At 53.9% G+C, this 14,983-nt stretch overlaps 1 protein-coding gene across 1 annotated transcript; it reads left to right on the top strand.

Moving 5' to 3' along the window:
* The first annotated feature begins 1,152 nt into the window (after positions 1-1,152).
* Positions 1,153-13,464, top strand: KLRG2 (killer cell lectin like receptor G2). Its single transcript, XM_052639195.1, has 5 exons — positions 1,153-1,948; positions 7,084-7,185; positions 7,838-7,983; positions 12,769-12,872; positions 13,344-13,464. The coding sequence occupies exons 1-5, from the start codon at positions 1,153-1,155 to the stop codon at positions 13,462-13,464; spliced, it is 1,269 nt and encodes a 422-aa protein (XP_052495155.1).
* The last annotated feature ends 1,519 nt before the right edge of the window (positions 13,465-14,983 follow it).

Genomic DNA, 14,983 nt, shown 5'->3' with positions numbered 1-14,983 from the left:
CTTGTAGAATATAAGTTTTTTTCCTCTTCAAAAATTTTTATTTAAATTTCTTAGCATAATTTGCCGAGAAGGCGATGGCGCCCTACTCCAATACTCTCGCCTGGAAAATCCCATGGAGGAAGGAGTCTGGTAGGCTGCAGCCCATGGGGTCGCTAAGAGTCAGACACGACTGAGCGACCACTTTCACTTTTCACTTTCATGCACTGGAGAAGGAAATGGCAACCCACTCCAGTGTTCTTGCCTGGAGAATCCCAGGACAGGGGAGCCTGGTGGGCTGCCATCTATGGGGTCACACAGAGTCGGACACGACTGAAGTGAATTAGCAGCAACTCCAGGGGATCTTCCCGACCCAGGGATCAGACTAGAGTCTCTTATGTCTCCTGCCTTGACAGACGCGTTCTTTACCACTAGCACCACCTGGGAAGTCCTGGGGCGCTTGTTGAAAATTGGCCTCTTTATCCCCTTATGAGATTCGGTAGGTCTAGGTGGAGTCCGCCAGGAATCTACATTTTTTTAACGGTATTTAGATTACTGGTCCCGGTGAAAATACACATTTTCAAGCTTATTAATCTCTCAGTCTTTATTGAGTTCGCAGAGTGGGAGTCGGGCCTCCAGAGTTGGTGTCGCTGCGACTTCGGCCTTGGGGGCGACCTCTCAGGTGTCCCGCTCCTTCCCCAGATACTCAACTCTGCTCCTTTCCACAAGCAGGCCCGTTTCCTTTGGACCCGCTGATTTTACTGAGGTCCCAGGATTTCTACAGGCTTGGCCAACCGCTCTCCGCCCAAGCCATAACTCTCAAAAATCAGCACAGTCCAGAGCGCTAGAGGGAGAAACGGTTGGGGCCAGGGACAAGAAAAAGAAGAGTCTGAGCTCTGGGATCCCCCTTATGAGTCTGTTCCCAGCTCTGTCTTTCTGAGTAAAACCTCAGCCGGAAGGGAGCCTGAAGGGGCGTGGCCAACAGAACCCGGGCCATAGCCAATCCCAGCGGGGCCCCGGTTTGGGAGGAGGGAGTGGGTGTGGCGACAGGGAGGGGTGTGGCTTGACAACTTAAGCGACTCCTCTGGACCAATCCCAACCCGGGAGGAGACGCTAACCCCCTACCTGGGCCCAGGTGCGTCCCGCTCGGCGTCTCTCCGCTCCTCTGCGCACAGGATGGAGGGGGCCCGGGCGGCGCGGGGGGCGTCGAGGGAAGACCGAGCCGGAGCCGAGTTAGAAATGGAGTCCTTGGGAAGCCAGGTCCCGGAGCTGGAGCAGCAGCAGGACTCCGCGGAGGAAAGGCGCCCTGAGAGTCCCGAGAACAGCTTGAGTCTGGCCCCCGCCAAAGAGGCGGCGGGCGCGGGCCAGGACCTGTCGGGCGGGAAGATGCTGCCCTCGCCTCGCCCCGCGCCCCTGCGATTACTGCCACCCAGCCTGGGCCATGGCGCCTTCCGCCGCCAGGCGTCGACCGGCCCGGAGCCGCCGTCTCCGGACCCCGTCGCGGCCGAGCAGCCCCGGGACGGCGAGATGCCTGAGACCGAGCTGATACCCAAGGCCGCGCTGGGTGAGCCAGCTCCGGGAGCCTGGACCCCGGTGGAACTACAGGTGGACGTGCGCGTGAAGTCTGTGGGCACGGCCGGCGGCAGCCGCGCGCCCTCGCCTGCGCCCTCCACACGCTTCCTCACCGTCCCGGTGCCCGAGTCCCCGGGCTTCTCCCGCCACGCCTCCCCCGCGCACACGCTCCTGCGGCGGACCCCGTCCCCGGGAGGCACGTGGGGCCGCGACACGCCGCCGGCCGCCGCCGGGACTGAGCGCGGCCTCGACGCCGAGGGCTGCGCCAGACCGGCGGAGGGGCGCGCAGAGTCCCCGGGCTCCCCTATGTGCCGCTGCCGCTGCCGGGAGGATGCCGTGCTCCTGCCCCACGCCGAGCTGGACGGCGACAAGAAGATGTCCCGGATCATAAAGCGCGTAGGTAAGCGCGCGGGCGCCGGGAGCAGCGCTGCCCGGTGGGGGTTGAGCCACCGGAGTGGAGGAACCCCCACCCGGTCCCTCTGGCTTAGAGCCAATAACTTTAAGGTCTACGTAATTATCATTCAAATTGTTGGTAGTAAAAAATAAAACCACTGTTCCCCCTCCCTGACCCTCCAAGAACTTTCGCGTTCCGTCTTAGTGTGCGCAGCGTCTTTGAGAAGTAGGGGTGGAAGGAATTCCAGGCGCGAGGAAGGCTTTCAGGATCACGTAACGGTGGTGGCGACCGGATAGAACAACCTACTCCTGGCTCTGGCTGGCCGACCTCTCTAGGCCCAGGTTCCTCTTTCCCTCTCATATATCAGGGATCACTTGGCCCCTAACACTCATCCATTCAGCAGCTACTGCGGGGGGACAACAGGCCAGACTGGGCGGGAGGGGTGGGGGGCGTGCCCCGCCGCGTGGGGGTTTGCGGGGAAGAAGAAAGATCCTAAATATAAAAATCCTGGACACGGAAGCAGAAGGGAGTGGCTGGTGAACTTGAGGGCATGGGAAAGCTTGCTTCAACTAAGAAGCTTAAGGAGTTGAGGGTGGTAGACTCCTTCTAGGTAGAAAGCCAACAGGAACAGGGACCCTGTGGAGCTAGATACAGACACATTGCTAACAGCTTGGCCAGCCGAGTGGAAGGACGGGTCAGCTGGACAGGCTGCAAATCCCGAGGGGCTCTATGACGGAGGTGGGGAGGTTGTTCTTGGACATGGTAGAGGTCAAGGACTGCGATCACCCAGGAACTTGTGCAGAGTTGGGTGGGAGCACACTTTATGCATGAGAAGTGTAGTCGATTTCTGGTGCTGCTGTAACAAACTGGCACAAACAGAGGCTTAAAATGGCACTATTTTATTATCTTGCAGTTCTGTAAGTCTGAAATCTGATGTAGGCTTGGGGATCTAAAGTCCAGTTATCAACCCCCGTGATCCATTCTGGGGGCTTCAGGAGATGGTTGTTTCCTTGCCTTTTCTGGTTTCTAAGGGTGATCGAGTTCCTTAGCTCATGGTCCTCTGTATATTCAAAACCAGACAATGTCTGTTTGAAGCCTCCCACTGCCATCTTTGACTCTCCTGTCCTGTCCTCCTCTTCCATTTATAAGGACCCTTGTGATTACATTGGACCCACCCAGAAATCCATCTCAAGGTCAGCAGATAAGAAACCTTAATCCCCATGTACCTGTAACCTAACATAGTCCCAGGTTCCAGGGATTAAGACATGGACGTCTTTGCTGTGTGCTCAACTGTCTGACTTGTTGTAATCCCATGAACTGTAGCCCGCCAGGCTCCTCTGTCCATGGAATTTTCCAGGCAAGAATACTGGAGTGGGTTGCCATTTCCTCCTCCAGAGGATCTTCCCGACCCAGGGATCAAAGCTACGTCTTCTGCATTGGCAGGTGGATTCTTTACCAGCATCTTTAAGGGGACGTTATTCTGTCTACCAGAATGAGTCTATAGCTTTTTATCAGATTAATAATAGAAGTTGCTCAGTCATGTTCGACTCTTTATGATCTGATGGACTGTAACCTGCCAGGCTCCTCTGTCCATGGAATTTTCCAGGCAAGAACACTGGAGTGGGTTGCCATTCCCTTCTCCAGGGGATCTTCCTGACCCAGGGATTGAACCAGGGTCTTCTGTGTTGCAGGCAGATTCTTTACTGTTTGAAGGGTGGGGTAATAAGGAAATGACTAGAAAATGAGCTCTGACAGCACTGTGGAGGAAGGTTGGGACAGGCATGAGGTTGAAGGAAGGCAGATCTTAGGAGATGATAGCAGTTGTTCAACCAGAGATGATGAAGGCCTGATCTGTGGCAGGGGTAGGAGGGAGGGTTCAAGAGGTAGGATTAGTGAGCGAGGCCACTGTGCCCATGAAGATGCGTGAACAGGAGAAGTGGGGATACCTCCCAAGTTGCTTATCTGAGTAGCAGAGTGATGGATTCATTGGGTTATCCTTCCAGAGTGGAGAATGGGGAAAGAGGTGGGGAAGAAACAAGCAGGTGCGTTTGGGAGTTCCAGGCAGTGATGTCATTTAAAGGAAGGAGAGTCAGACGTGGTTAAGACTCCAAGCCCTGACTACAGGGGACTCAGGTTCGATCCTTAATCTGGGAACTAAGATCCTGCATGCCATGCATCACCAAAGAACAAGAGGAAAAGAAGCCAGTCACAGACTGGGAAAGAAAAGTATAGGTGGTAGGAAGAGAATCAGGATACAAAGCAGCTGCAAAAGGAGAAAGTTTGAGGAAGATGTGGTCAGCAGTGTCCTGGGGAGAGGCAGACTTAGGGAGTGCTGCCACGTGGAGAAGGAAATGGCAACCCACTCCATTGTTCTTGCCTGGAGAATCCCAGGGACGGGGGAGCCTGGTGGGCTGCCGTCTGTGGGGTCGCACAGAGTCGGACATGACTGAAGCGACTTAGCAGCAGCAGCCACGTGGGAACAGAGCTCTGGGCATGAGGCAAGGAACCTGGGGGCATGAGGATGAATTTTGAGGGTATAGGGGGAAGACAGCTGACAGAAAATACTGCAGAGTGCACATAGACACTGGTGCTTTGGGCTTGCTCTCTGGGAAGTGTGGGATCAGAGAACTTTAAGGTCCCCAGCACCTGGCTGAGGCTTGGTCTGAGGGAGGCTGCCTGGATGAGCAACTCTGCGTGTGGTTTCTGCCTGCTGTGGCCTTTACCAGAAGGGATCAAGCTAGTGACCTACCTCAACAACAGGGCACTTGAGGGCACAGGCTGGGGGACTTGCCCAGGCCCCCAGCACAGTAATGCTGCCACCCAGATGTTTCATGTCCCCTCCTTGTGAACCCAAGAGGGCAGAGGCCACTGTGGAGAGAGTTAGGGGACATCACTGCTTTGTCTCTTCACTGCTCTAGGGGGCAACTGTCCCAAAGGTGCTGGCCCCATGTAAACTGAAAAATCAAAGACTCAGGGAGGGGCTTGCCTGGTGGTCCAGTGGCTAAGACTCCAAGCTCCAATGCAGGGAGCCTGGATTCAATCCCTGGTCAGAGAACTAGATCCCACATGCTGCAACTAAGACCTGGCACAAACTAATAAATATTAAAACAAAAAAAGACTCAAGGAATGTTCTCAATGGCAGCATGCACCCCAGAAGAGAAGTCACTTTTTGCAGACAGCCTAAAACTGGGGGGACAGCTGGATCCTGGGATGGAGAATATGTCCCCTTAGGTGTTGGTTTAGAGTGACCTCATCAGGTCCCAAGGCTGGTAGGTGTCTCTATTCTGTGCTCCATGGGCCCTTGTGCTGCCCAGCTCAGCATCCCTCTTGTGAGTACCCTCAGGATTCCCGAGCCCCGTGGGACATGGCTGGTGACAGCCTACATCTCACCAAATCTCCAACACCTGGCAGTGCTCTGTGAATCTATACTCAACGGATGGCACTAATTTCAGAGTGTGAGCACGTGCCAAGAATACTTCCTCCCCAGCGCTGTCAGGGCAGGAGAGCCACAGCTGGATCTCAACCATCACATCAGGGAGGAAACAGAGCCCTGACCCTGCCCTCCGGCAGTCCTTACTCTGGAGAAAACAAAAGGGCCTGGCAGTCTCCGATGGCATGGTGGGGGGAGGTGAGGGACATTCAGAGGAAGAATGTTCTGAGTGTCTGGAGGAAGTGGAGCTGAGAGAGTGGTGTCCAGCATGCTTGAGCTCAGCCGGAGGGACAGAGGCCACCGGCTTCAGTGGCAGGAGCCCTCTGAGTCCTCTGGCAAGTTTTGTATTTGAAAGTGTGTATTTTAGTTTTTATGATGCCCCTTGGCTGCCCCAGGTGAATAAACTGTGAGTCCTCCCAAACTGGCTCTACCCCAGCTGTGGGATTTGACTACAGGAGGAAGCAGGTCGTGTTTCAGTTGTGGGTTGGGAAAGGTAGTCAAAATATAGAGACTGGATGACAATGGATGAGCCGTGAAGAAAAGCAGCACAGGGTGTGACATCAGAGATGTCAATACCGGATACAAAAAGGGAATCAGACGGTGGGTATATACAATGTATGTGGCTTTTTTTTTTTTAATGGAATTGTTCTTTTCAAAATAATGAAATATTTGCCACAGACTTACTTCTGCTGTTCTAGACTTTGGGAAATATGACTGATTTCTTAAGACCCTCACACCAATTATGCGGCATTCCTGACCCACATCCCCAAGATCTGGGTGGATCCTGGGCCCCCTGCAGCAAGATGTTTTTGCTCTGATTGATTTCACACCTGAGTTGTGGCCGAGGTCCCATCCTGAGTGCTCAGTGACTTCAGATGCACGTGCCTTTCTAGGTGGAAAGCTGCTTATAACTATCGATGTCTGTGAGCAAGCACTGACTATGTTTTGTTCTCCAGGTGTTCCCCTCTGGTCTCCCCAGTTACTCTGTCTACGGGCTAGAAGGTGACCTCTGAACACATTCTATCTGAGTCCTTCCTCCCTCCTGGAGTGTCCCCTGTCTTCCTTTCCCCTCCGCAGCCTCTTTCCAGCCATCTGGTCCCCTGGTCCCTGAGCGGCTGACTGCTCACGTTTGTCTAGAGCTCTGCAGCCTGCAAAGCACTCTTTGCCTGATGCTTCATCAGTGGTCTCCAGTGACCTGGAGCAAGAGAGCAGAGGCAGGTGTGATTCCAACATTAAAATGGGAAAACACCAAGAACACTTGAGGGTCCCATGGAGTCAGGACTTAAACTTGAATTGGAGGGTCTGTTGAACTTTGAATCTAGCCCTGGGCCCTCTCTCCTGTGGAATTTTATCTCCTGATATCTTTGCCTGTCCTGTTAGCAACCTGAGTGCAGGGACCTTGCCCCCTCCTCCGTGTTGTTGGTGCCTTGCCTCTTGTGCACATCAGGCGCTCCGTTAATGGTTGTTAGCCACTTAACTCTCTCACTTGAAGAGAATCTCTTGTCTCCTAGTTACTTAAGAAGTGGAATATCTTCTAGCAGTTTTCTCCCAAATATGAAGTTTGGACCTAAATTGAATGGTTTATCCTGGTGCTATGGGCCAAGGGGGTGGGTGCTGAGGTGGGTGTGATGCTCTTGTAGGATTCAGCATGGTCCTGAGTTGCGATGACATCCTAACCTGTGTCTCCTGGTGTTCCCCTCCCTCCTCCCAGGGCTGCCCATGTACATGAGGTCCCTGCGCTGGGCCCTGGCAGTCATGGCCGTGCTCCTGGCGGTGTTGGCGATGGCCGTTGTGGCCCTGGCCTCGAAAACAGGTGTGGAACTTCTTCCCCACCCTCACCCCTCTCCTCCCCCTCCCCCACCCCTCCCCTCCCCTGCTCCACCGGCAGGGTGTCTAGTCCTTCCAGCTTCTTTGTGAAGTTAGTAAAAGACATCCCCAGGGACTTCCCTGGCAATCCAGTGGTTAGGACTTCGCCTTCCAACGCAGGGAGTACAGGTTCAGTCTCTGGTTGGGCAGCTGAGCTCCCACGTGCCCCGCGGCCAAAAACCCCAAACATGAAACAGAAGTAATATTGTAACAAGTACAATAAAGACTTTTAAAAATGGTCCAAATCCAAAAAATCTTTTGAGAAAAAAAGAAAGAAGAAAAAGACACCCCCCTGGGCAGATGCACAAAGATAGGGGGCTCAGTGAGCAAAGGTAAGGGATTAGAACCCCTTCCCGGTGGATGCAGCTTGTACATAAGCCTTCCCGGGACCTGCCCCACGCCCCGCCCCGTGCTCACCCCGCCCCCGTGCTTGCCCCGCCCCCCCGTGCTTGCCCCGCCCCCCCATGCTGGTTTCCCTCTCCCCTTCCAGGCTCGCCAGCTCCATGTCTCCGCACCTGCCCCCTGATATTTGAACATCCATACCAACCCTGAGCTCTGTACAGGTTACCCTGTGCTCACCTCCGCTCTCCGTGCTGCAGGGATCAGATGCCGACCATGCCCCCAGGGCTGGATGTGGTCCGAGGGGCACTGCTACTACCTCGCTGCCGAAGCCGAGGCCTGGGAGACCAGCCAGGCTTTCTGCTCAGCCCACCACGCTACTCTCCCGCTGCTGAGACACACCCAGGTGAGAAGGGGGGAGGTGGGCAGGGGAGGGGCATGAAAAGTACTGAAAGAAAGTATACTAATGGTTATCACTGGAGCCACAAGTGATTATTACAAGTGATTATTTTTCTTCTTTCCAGCTTTTTGGAATGTTCTAGGTGTTCCACAAATAGTATGCTCTAGAAGTAGGGGGAAATGGTAGAGGAATGGTAGCCCAAGAGATCAGGATATAATTGTTTCTGCCAGACCCAGCCTGGCTGGGTCTGCAAAGTGAAGGCCAGTGGGAACTTGGTGGATCCCTAGAGAGTGCCTGGAGCTGATGGGGGGTGGAGGGTGAACTGGGCAAGGACTTAGCAGCCCATCTCCTGAGACTCACTCAGCGCAGCAAGTGTCATCAGAAAACTGGTGAAGCAAAAGGTCCCTGCCCTCCAGCCTCACATCAGACAGGTTTGGTCCACAATGACTTTGGATGTCACCTGAACAAATGGCCTTCCTGTGACTGGGGTCCTCCAAGAGGGGAGATGGGCTGAACTACCCCAATCGCAAATGGATCTTAAATTCTTTTAAAACTTAGCACATAGGATCAATCATTTGTGACACAAGTATATATAATCAGAAAATAAATCACAAAGTTTCGATAAGCTTTTTTCAAAAAGGAACTTCCAAAATGCCCCTTGCAAAAAGACCAGTGAAGACTTGGGTCTCAAGCAGTTAAAATCCTGAATATGATGGTTGTGGAGTTCTAGAATTCTCCTGAGTTCTGGACAAGGGCCAGAAGCTGCAGGAGGCACCGAGACAGGGGTGGGAAAGAGCAGCTGAGGACAGGCCGGCGGCTGGTAGAGGGGCTGGGCTGGCTGGCAAAGGCTGGGCTCACTAGTTGGGAGGCAGGGACCCCTGGGACACGCCTAAGTGCCAGTAGTACACAGAGCCCGACATAGCCACAGCTCCTCTTCCTCAAGAAGTTAAGAGGAAAGGAGAACGTTTCAGTGCTTCACAGGTGGCACTAGTGGTAAAGAACCCGCCTGCCAATGCAGGAGACACAAGATGCACAGATTTGATCCCTGGGTCAGAAAGATCCCCTGGAGGAGGGGATGGCAACCCACTCCAGTATTCTTGCTTGGAGAATCCCATGGACAGAGGAGCCTGGCAGGCTACAGTCCACAGATTGCAGAGAGACATGACTGAGGCAACTTAGCTTGCACACATGTGCCATCAATCATTAGATTCACTAGCCACTGGTTTAAGATCAGCTGGGTTTCCCAGAGGTGAGGAAGTTCAGTTCAGTTCAGTTGCTCAGTCATGTCCGACTCTTTGTGACCCCGTGAACTATAGCCCGCCAGGCTCCTATGTCCATGGGGATTCTCCAGGCAAGAATACTGGAGTGGGTTGCCATACCCTCCTCCAGGAGGTCTTCCCGACCCAGGAACCGAACCCAGGTCTCCTGAATGGCAGGCTGATTCTTTACCATCTGAGCCACCAGGGAAGCCCCCCAAATTTTTAGAATTTACTTTTATCTCTGCTGCTGCTGCTGCTGCTAAGTCACTTGAATCATGTCTGACTCTGTGTGACCGCCTAGATAGCAGCCCACCAGGCTTCACCGTCCCTGGGATTCTCCAGGCAAGAACACTGGAGTGGGTTGCCATTTCCTTCTCCAATGCATGAAAGTGAAGTCGCTCAGTCGTGTCTGACTGTGCAACCCCATGGACTGCAGGCTGCCAGGCTCCTCCGTCCATGGGATTTTCCAGGCAAGAGTACCGGAGTGGGTTGCCATTGCCTTCTCTGACTTTTATCTCTCAACAGTGCTTTTCCCACACCACAATTTTCGCTAACAATGGGAACAGGTTAGTGGAGTCTGAGCTGCAAGGAATGGAATGGATGGAGCTGGGTGGGGAAGGCCCAGGGAGAGAGCCAGATGGCCTGGAGCTAAGACAGGGAAGGGTAGGATCACCTTGGCAACGCCAAGCATCAGATGAGGTCATGTATGTTGGGATCAGACAGGAAGATTTACACACCACCCAGCAGACTGGAGACTTAATTTAATGAGTGTATACTACACGCCCTTGGCTTTGTGGACATGATCTCAGGCCTCATTGCAAACATCTTCCCACTTTACAGAGGATCACACTGAAGCTCTGAAAAGTCAGGGAACTTGCCTAAGGTCAAGTAGCTTGCAAGTCACAGAACCAGAATTTGAGTAAGGGGTGGCCAGGCCGCATAGTGGTCCTCTGCAGTGATAGCCGCCTTCTCAGCACTGGAAGAAGCTCCAAGATCTGGTGATTAGGCAGTGACTGTTCCCAGGAGGTCGGGGCTGGGCAGCAGGAGCCCATCTGCTGCAGCCACAGTTGTAAGATGCTTAGGGGTGCCCTGCCCTCGGACTCACAGCTCAAAGCCAGCCCAGGTTCCTTCTCAGCCCTGCCCCTGGGCCCCAGCCTGTGGAGTCCAGCCAGAGAGGAAATGAAATGCCCAGGAGTGGCTGTGTGTGCCTTGTACAGTCTGGTCTCCTGGTCTTTGGGGTTTCAGAAGGGGTAAGGTTGTCACCCCTCAGTCTGGAAGTTCTTTTAGGTTCCTCTCCCAGCTGTTGACCAGCTGATGTTCCTGAAAGGGGTGGGTGGGGGATGGGTCTGCACCAACACCTCTGGGTGCAGGGCTGGCCTCACAGCTTGCGTGTTACCTGTGGCCCTTGCTGGTTATTGGCAGGGACATGGGGGTTGGAGGGTTGCATTTTGTTGGGCTGGTCTGCTGTGTGTTGGGCTCTTACGGTCAATGATCAATAGGGCAGGCCCCCAGTCCTCACCAAGTTCACTGATACAGAAAACTAACGAGTTCAGTGTCTCACACCAAGCTCCAAACTATGAAGGTTGTAGTGATCCAGGGGAGGGGTTCAGTGCAGTGTCCCTACAGAAAGTCACCTTTAAACTGAGACCTGAAGGACAAATAGTGTCATCAAGGGGGCAGGCATCATTCTGTGCTTCCTTTCCGTGGGTTTTATTTTTTTGGTCATGCTGCACAGCCTGTTGGATCTTAGTTCCCCTACCAGGGCTTGAACTTGCGCCCTCTGCAGTGAAAGTGCAGCGTCTTAACCATAGGACCGCCAGGGAAGTCCCCGTGCTTGCTTCCTAATCCCCAGGGTCAAACATAGAACTTTTGTCTCTGTCATCCTGAACACTGGTGGAGAGGAACTAAGCCTATGTCAGATGTGTGCCAGGCCACTTCCTGTCATCACTAACGTGTGTGCTGCTCAGCGTGGTGAGCGCCATGGGCTTGCTGGCATGGTCTGCTTTTTCCCACTTGGCATGACTTCATATTTACATTTTCTTGCCTAACTGCGTCTTCGGTGTGCCTGTCATCTTTAAGAGCACTGTAATTTTCCATCATGTTGATATCCCATAATTTGCCTAGTTATTTCCTGACTGCTGAGCATTTGGGTGGTTTCCATTTTATCTTTATAAATAGCAGCAGGAAATTTTGAAAACGTTCATTTTCTCTTTCTGTTCTTGGATTTCTTCCCCTAAGTGGAATTACCCATCTGAGCAATAGGAACCATGATACCGCTCTTGTGACATAGCACAATTTATGTTCTGCAAAGACTGGGCTGGTATGGACAGCTGCCCCACCCCTCCACCTTCCAGTTCCCTACACCAGGGCTTAGGACATGGAAACATCTTTTTTTGAGTTGAAGATTTTTTTAAAATTGGAGGATAATTGCTTTACAATGTTGTGTTGGTTTCTGCCATACTACAATGTGAGTCGGCCATAAATATACATATATCCCCTCCCTCTTGAGCCTCTTTCCCACTCTGCCCCCCTCAACATTTTTAAACACGGGTTTTTTGCTTTAATTCATTGCTAAAAACATGACATTGAGGACAAATATTTAAAAGAAAACATCTCCAACAGCTCTCTGCACATCCTTATTTTGGTTTTTGTTGTTCCTTGTGTGTCTGTGTCCAGGGGTGTACACAGTGCTTTTCATTCTTATAATCAGGCCACAACTTTAATTCAGCTTTTTCATGGACTCTAACCTCTCACATACCATAACTTTTCCCCATGTTGTCCCATGGATTTCATACTCACCCTTATTTTTAATGGTCTTTCTTTAAAACATATTTATTATTATTGATTTTGGCTGTACTGGGTCTTCATCGCGGAACACAAGCTCTGGAGCATGAGGGCTCTGTAGTTGCGGTTCTCAAGACTTAGTTGCTCCTTGGCACGTGAGATCTTAGTTCCGCAAACCAGGGATCGAACCCTTGTCCCCCCGCATTGGAAGGTTCTTACCCACTGCACCCCAGGGAAGTCCCCTTTAGTGGTCTTAACAATACTTCCTGAGTGGATGTAATGTAGTTTATTCTTCTTGCTGGCAACTGTGGTGTTGACCATCTGTTCCCTGACCACCTCTGCAGCCTCCCGCCCAGCGAGGCTGCTTGCTGTCTGTCACCTGGATTTATCTGTAGCTCCCAGCTTTCCCTATGCCTTTCACCATCTTCTCAGACCTTCCTTGTTTCTCTGTCTGCTCAGTACCCATCGTGCATTGCTTGTGGGGATGGAGGATCACGTCCATTCTCCCCTTGAAGGCTGAGAGGGGATCGCCCCCATTTCTGGTCCCCAGCCCTGAGCACAGTGCCTGTCAACCAACAAGCGTCCAATACAGCTTCCCACTTCCTGGCGTTTGGGGAGATGAGTCACGTCTCTGGCTTGGGGAGCTGGGAACTTGTGGAAGCTGGGGTGGGGGGATCGGACAGGGGGATGGAAGCCCGTGTGAGCTGTCCCAGTGACCGGAGAATGACCCACTGCTTTCCTTCCTCAGGATTTCCTGAGCAGACACCCGGTCACCAAGTACTCCTGGGTGGGAGCCCGACGAGGCCCCCAGGGCTGGCACTGGATCGACGGGACCGCCCTGCCACCCCAGCTGTGAGTGACTGTGGCTGGCCCCTCTGTCCCGTTTGCTAGTACTGGCCCCCTGTGTGACCAGCGTGACATCATAGCAGCACCAGAGGGAACTGGAAGCCTTCCCCTTCACCTGTCCCCAGGTTGAGTCCTCTCCCACCCCCTGCCCCTTCTCCATCCCCCTCCTAGGATGGGTATCTCAGTTCCACTTAGTCCCCATCATGCCACCCTTTGTTTGGGTCCCCCATGCATTTGCCCAAGGACTGTCACCCTCTTCTCTGGATAAGGGGTGTGCCTCTCAGGTTTGGTGGTTTGCCCAGGGCCACCCAGCTGACACCTGGGGCAGGAGGGGGTGTGGCCTCCTGGCTCCTGCCCCAGGGCTCTTTCCCTGACCCCGGCTCCAGGCGGCGATCCCAGCAGTACACAGGCATCGGCCGCACAGGCCAGGAGGGCCCATCCTCCTGAAGGCCTCTCCATCCTCTCATCCTTCCCCAGGCTCCCAGAGGAAGACCAGGACCAGCCGGATCTCGAGTGCGGGCGCCTGGAGGGAGGCAAGCTGGTGGCTTCGGACTGTGCCTCCCCCAGACCCTGGGTCTGTGCCAAGGGCACCAAGTGACTTAGGTTTCTGCTGGCCCTGAGTCTGCTGGGGGATTGTGGCTCTCCGGGGAGGCCAGGTTGAGAGCTGGGGCAGCCTCCTCCCTGGACCGGGTGCCCAGGTCTCCCCGCTTGGTGCTCAACAGTCCTGCCTCAGAGAACCAGGGAGCATGTCCCAGGGCAGGAAGATGGGGTCCGCAGGAGAGGAGAGCCGCCGTGGCCCCGAGGCTGAGCCCCCGCTGGATCTCCAGCTGCTGAAGTGCATTTGCCGTGACCTTGTGCTTTATTTTTAAAAGCATTCTAAGCCTGTTTCTCCCTCGTTAAACCAGCCATCCCCCATTCTCACGTACCTACTGCCTCACAGGCACGTGCCCTTTCCGAGAGGAACAGAGAGAACTCACAGGTGATCCCAGCCTCGGTTCTCCTCGAGCCCACAGAGGAGGCTATTTCATGCCCAGGATTTGGCAGCAATGATGTCATTGCTATAAAGACCCTTTCCAGGTGGTCAGACACACCCACGCACCCACAGCGCGGGGAGGACGGGGCAGGAGAAAGGGCCGCCCCAGAGGAGAGAGGAAGTAGGTCCCGTCCCTGCCCCGGGAGCAGGCAGAGAGTAAGGTTCTTTGTGCAGACTGGCATCGGCGGGTTGCTGGCAGGGCATCCACCCAGATGATGCCAGAGGCTGAGAGGATGTGGCGAGGACAGAGCCATCCAGGCAGGGGGAGCCCAGGGAGCACCCCCTCTTGGTTGGTGAAGCTGCTGCAAAGCTTGGGGTCTGAGTGAGAAAAAGGAATCAGAAATGTGGGGAGGCGAGAGGCAGCGCTGCCTCTCATAGCCATGGGGACACAGCCTGGAGATGCTCCCCAGTTGAGGTTCAGTGAGGGGTCTTCGGGTTGAAGGGCATGGCAGCAAAGTGGGGGGAAGAGAGAGAGTGTGTGCGCGCACACGGACACAGGCTCATTCAGTTGAGTCCGACTCTATAGCCCACCAGGCTCCTCTGTCCATGGGATTCTTCAGGCAAGAATACTGGACTGAGGGGTGCCATTTCCTCCTCCGGGGGGGATCTTTCCCAACCCAGGGATTGAACCGACGTCTCTTGCACCTCCTGCATTGGTAGGCAGATTCTATAACACTAGCACCACCTGGGAGGCCCTTCTGGGCTGGAGAGGCTTCTCCAAAGGAAAGAAACTGCCTGCCCTGCTTATGGTGCCTATCAGGTGCAAACCAGCCTTCCTCTAAAGGCAGGCAGGCCCGGTGCCCACACTCCTCAGAGAAAGCTCTACTGGTCGAGTTAAACTAAGAATGTGTACAGAGTGTGTGGCTGCCTGGGAGAAAGGGGTGAAGAGCTGTGAGAACACACCTGATGATCAATAAAAATCTTAGAAACACGCTGGTATTTCTCATGACTTCCTTCCAACTACAAATTAGTCCAGAGCTTGATGACGTGTCCTAGTTTAACTCTCTTTGGGGCCCTTCTCGGCAAACGTTCTGGCGTTGTCAGGCTGGCTTCATGTCAGTTTCAGGGTCATCACCGGCTTGGA

The sequence above is a fragment of the Budorcas taxicolor genome, chromosome 4 (genome assembly GCF_023091745.1).
Source record: "Budorcas taxicolor isolate Tak-1 chromosome 4, Takin1.1, whole genome shotgun sequence".
Taxonomy (NCBI): Eukaryota; Metazoa; Chordata; class Mammalia; order Artiodactyla; family Bovidae; genus Budorcas; species Budorcas taxicolor.
The sequence above is the reverse complement of the archived record's forward strand: the minus strand, read 5'-3'. Positions and strand labels throughout refer to the sequence as shown.

Bases quoted from the DNA above. Each gene is read 5' to 3' on its own strand.
- KLRG2 (XM_052639195.1), top strand. From the start codon at position 1,153: ATGGAGGGGGCCCGGGCGGCGCGGGGGGCGTCGAGGGAAGACCGAGCC. The intron at 7,186-7,837 runs GTGTGGAACTTC...TCCGTGCTGCAG, and splicing joins GGCCCTGGCCTCGAAAACAG to GGATCAGATGCCGACCATGC. The intron at 12,873-13,343 runs GTGAGTGACTGT...ATCCTTCCCCAG, and splicing joins ACCGCCCTGCCACCCCAGCT to GCTCCCAGAGGAAGACCAGG.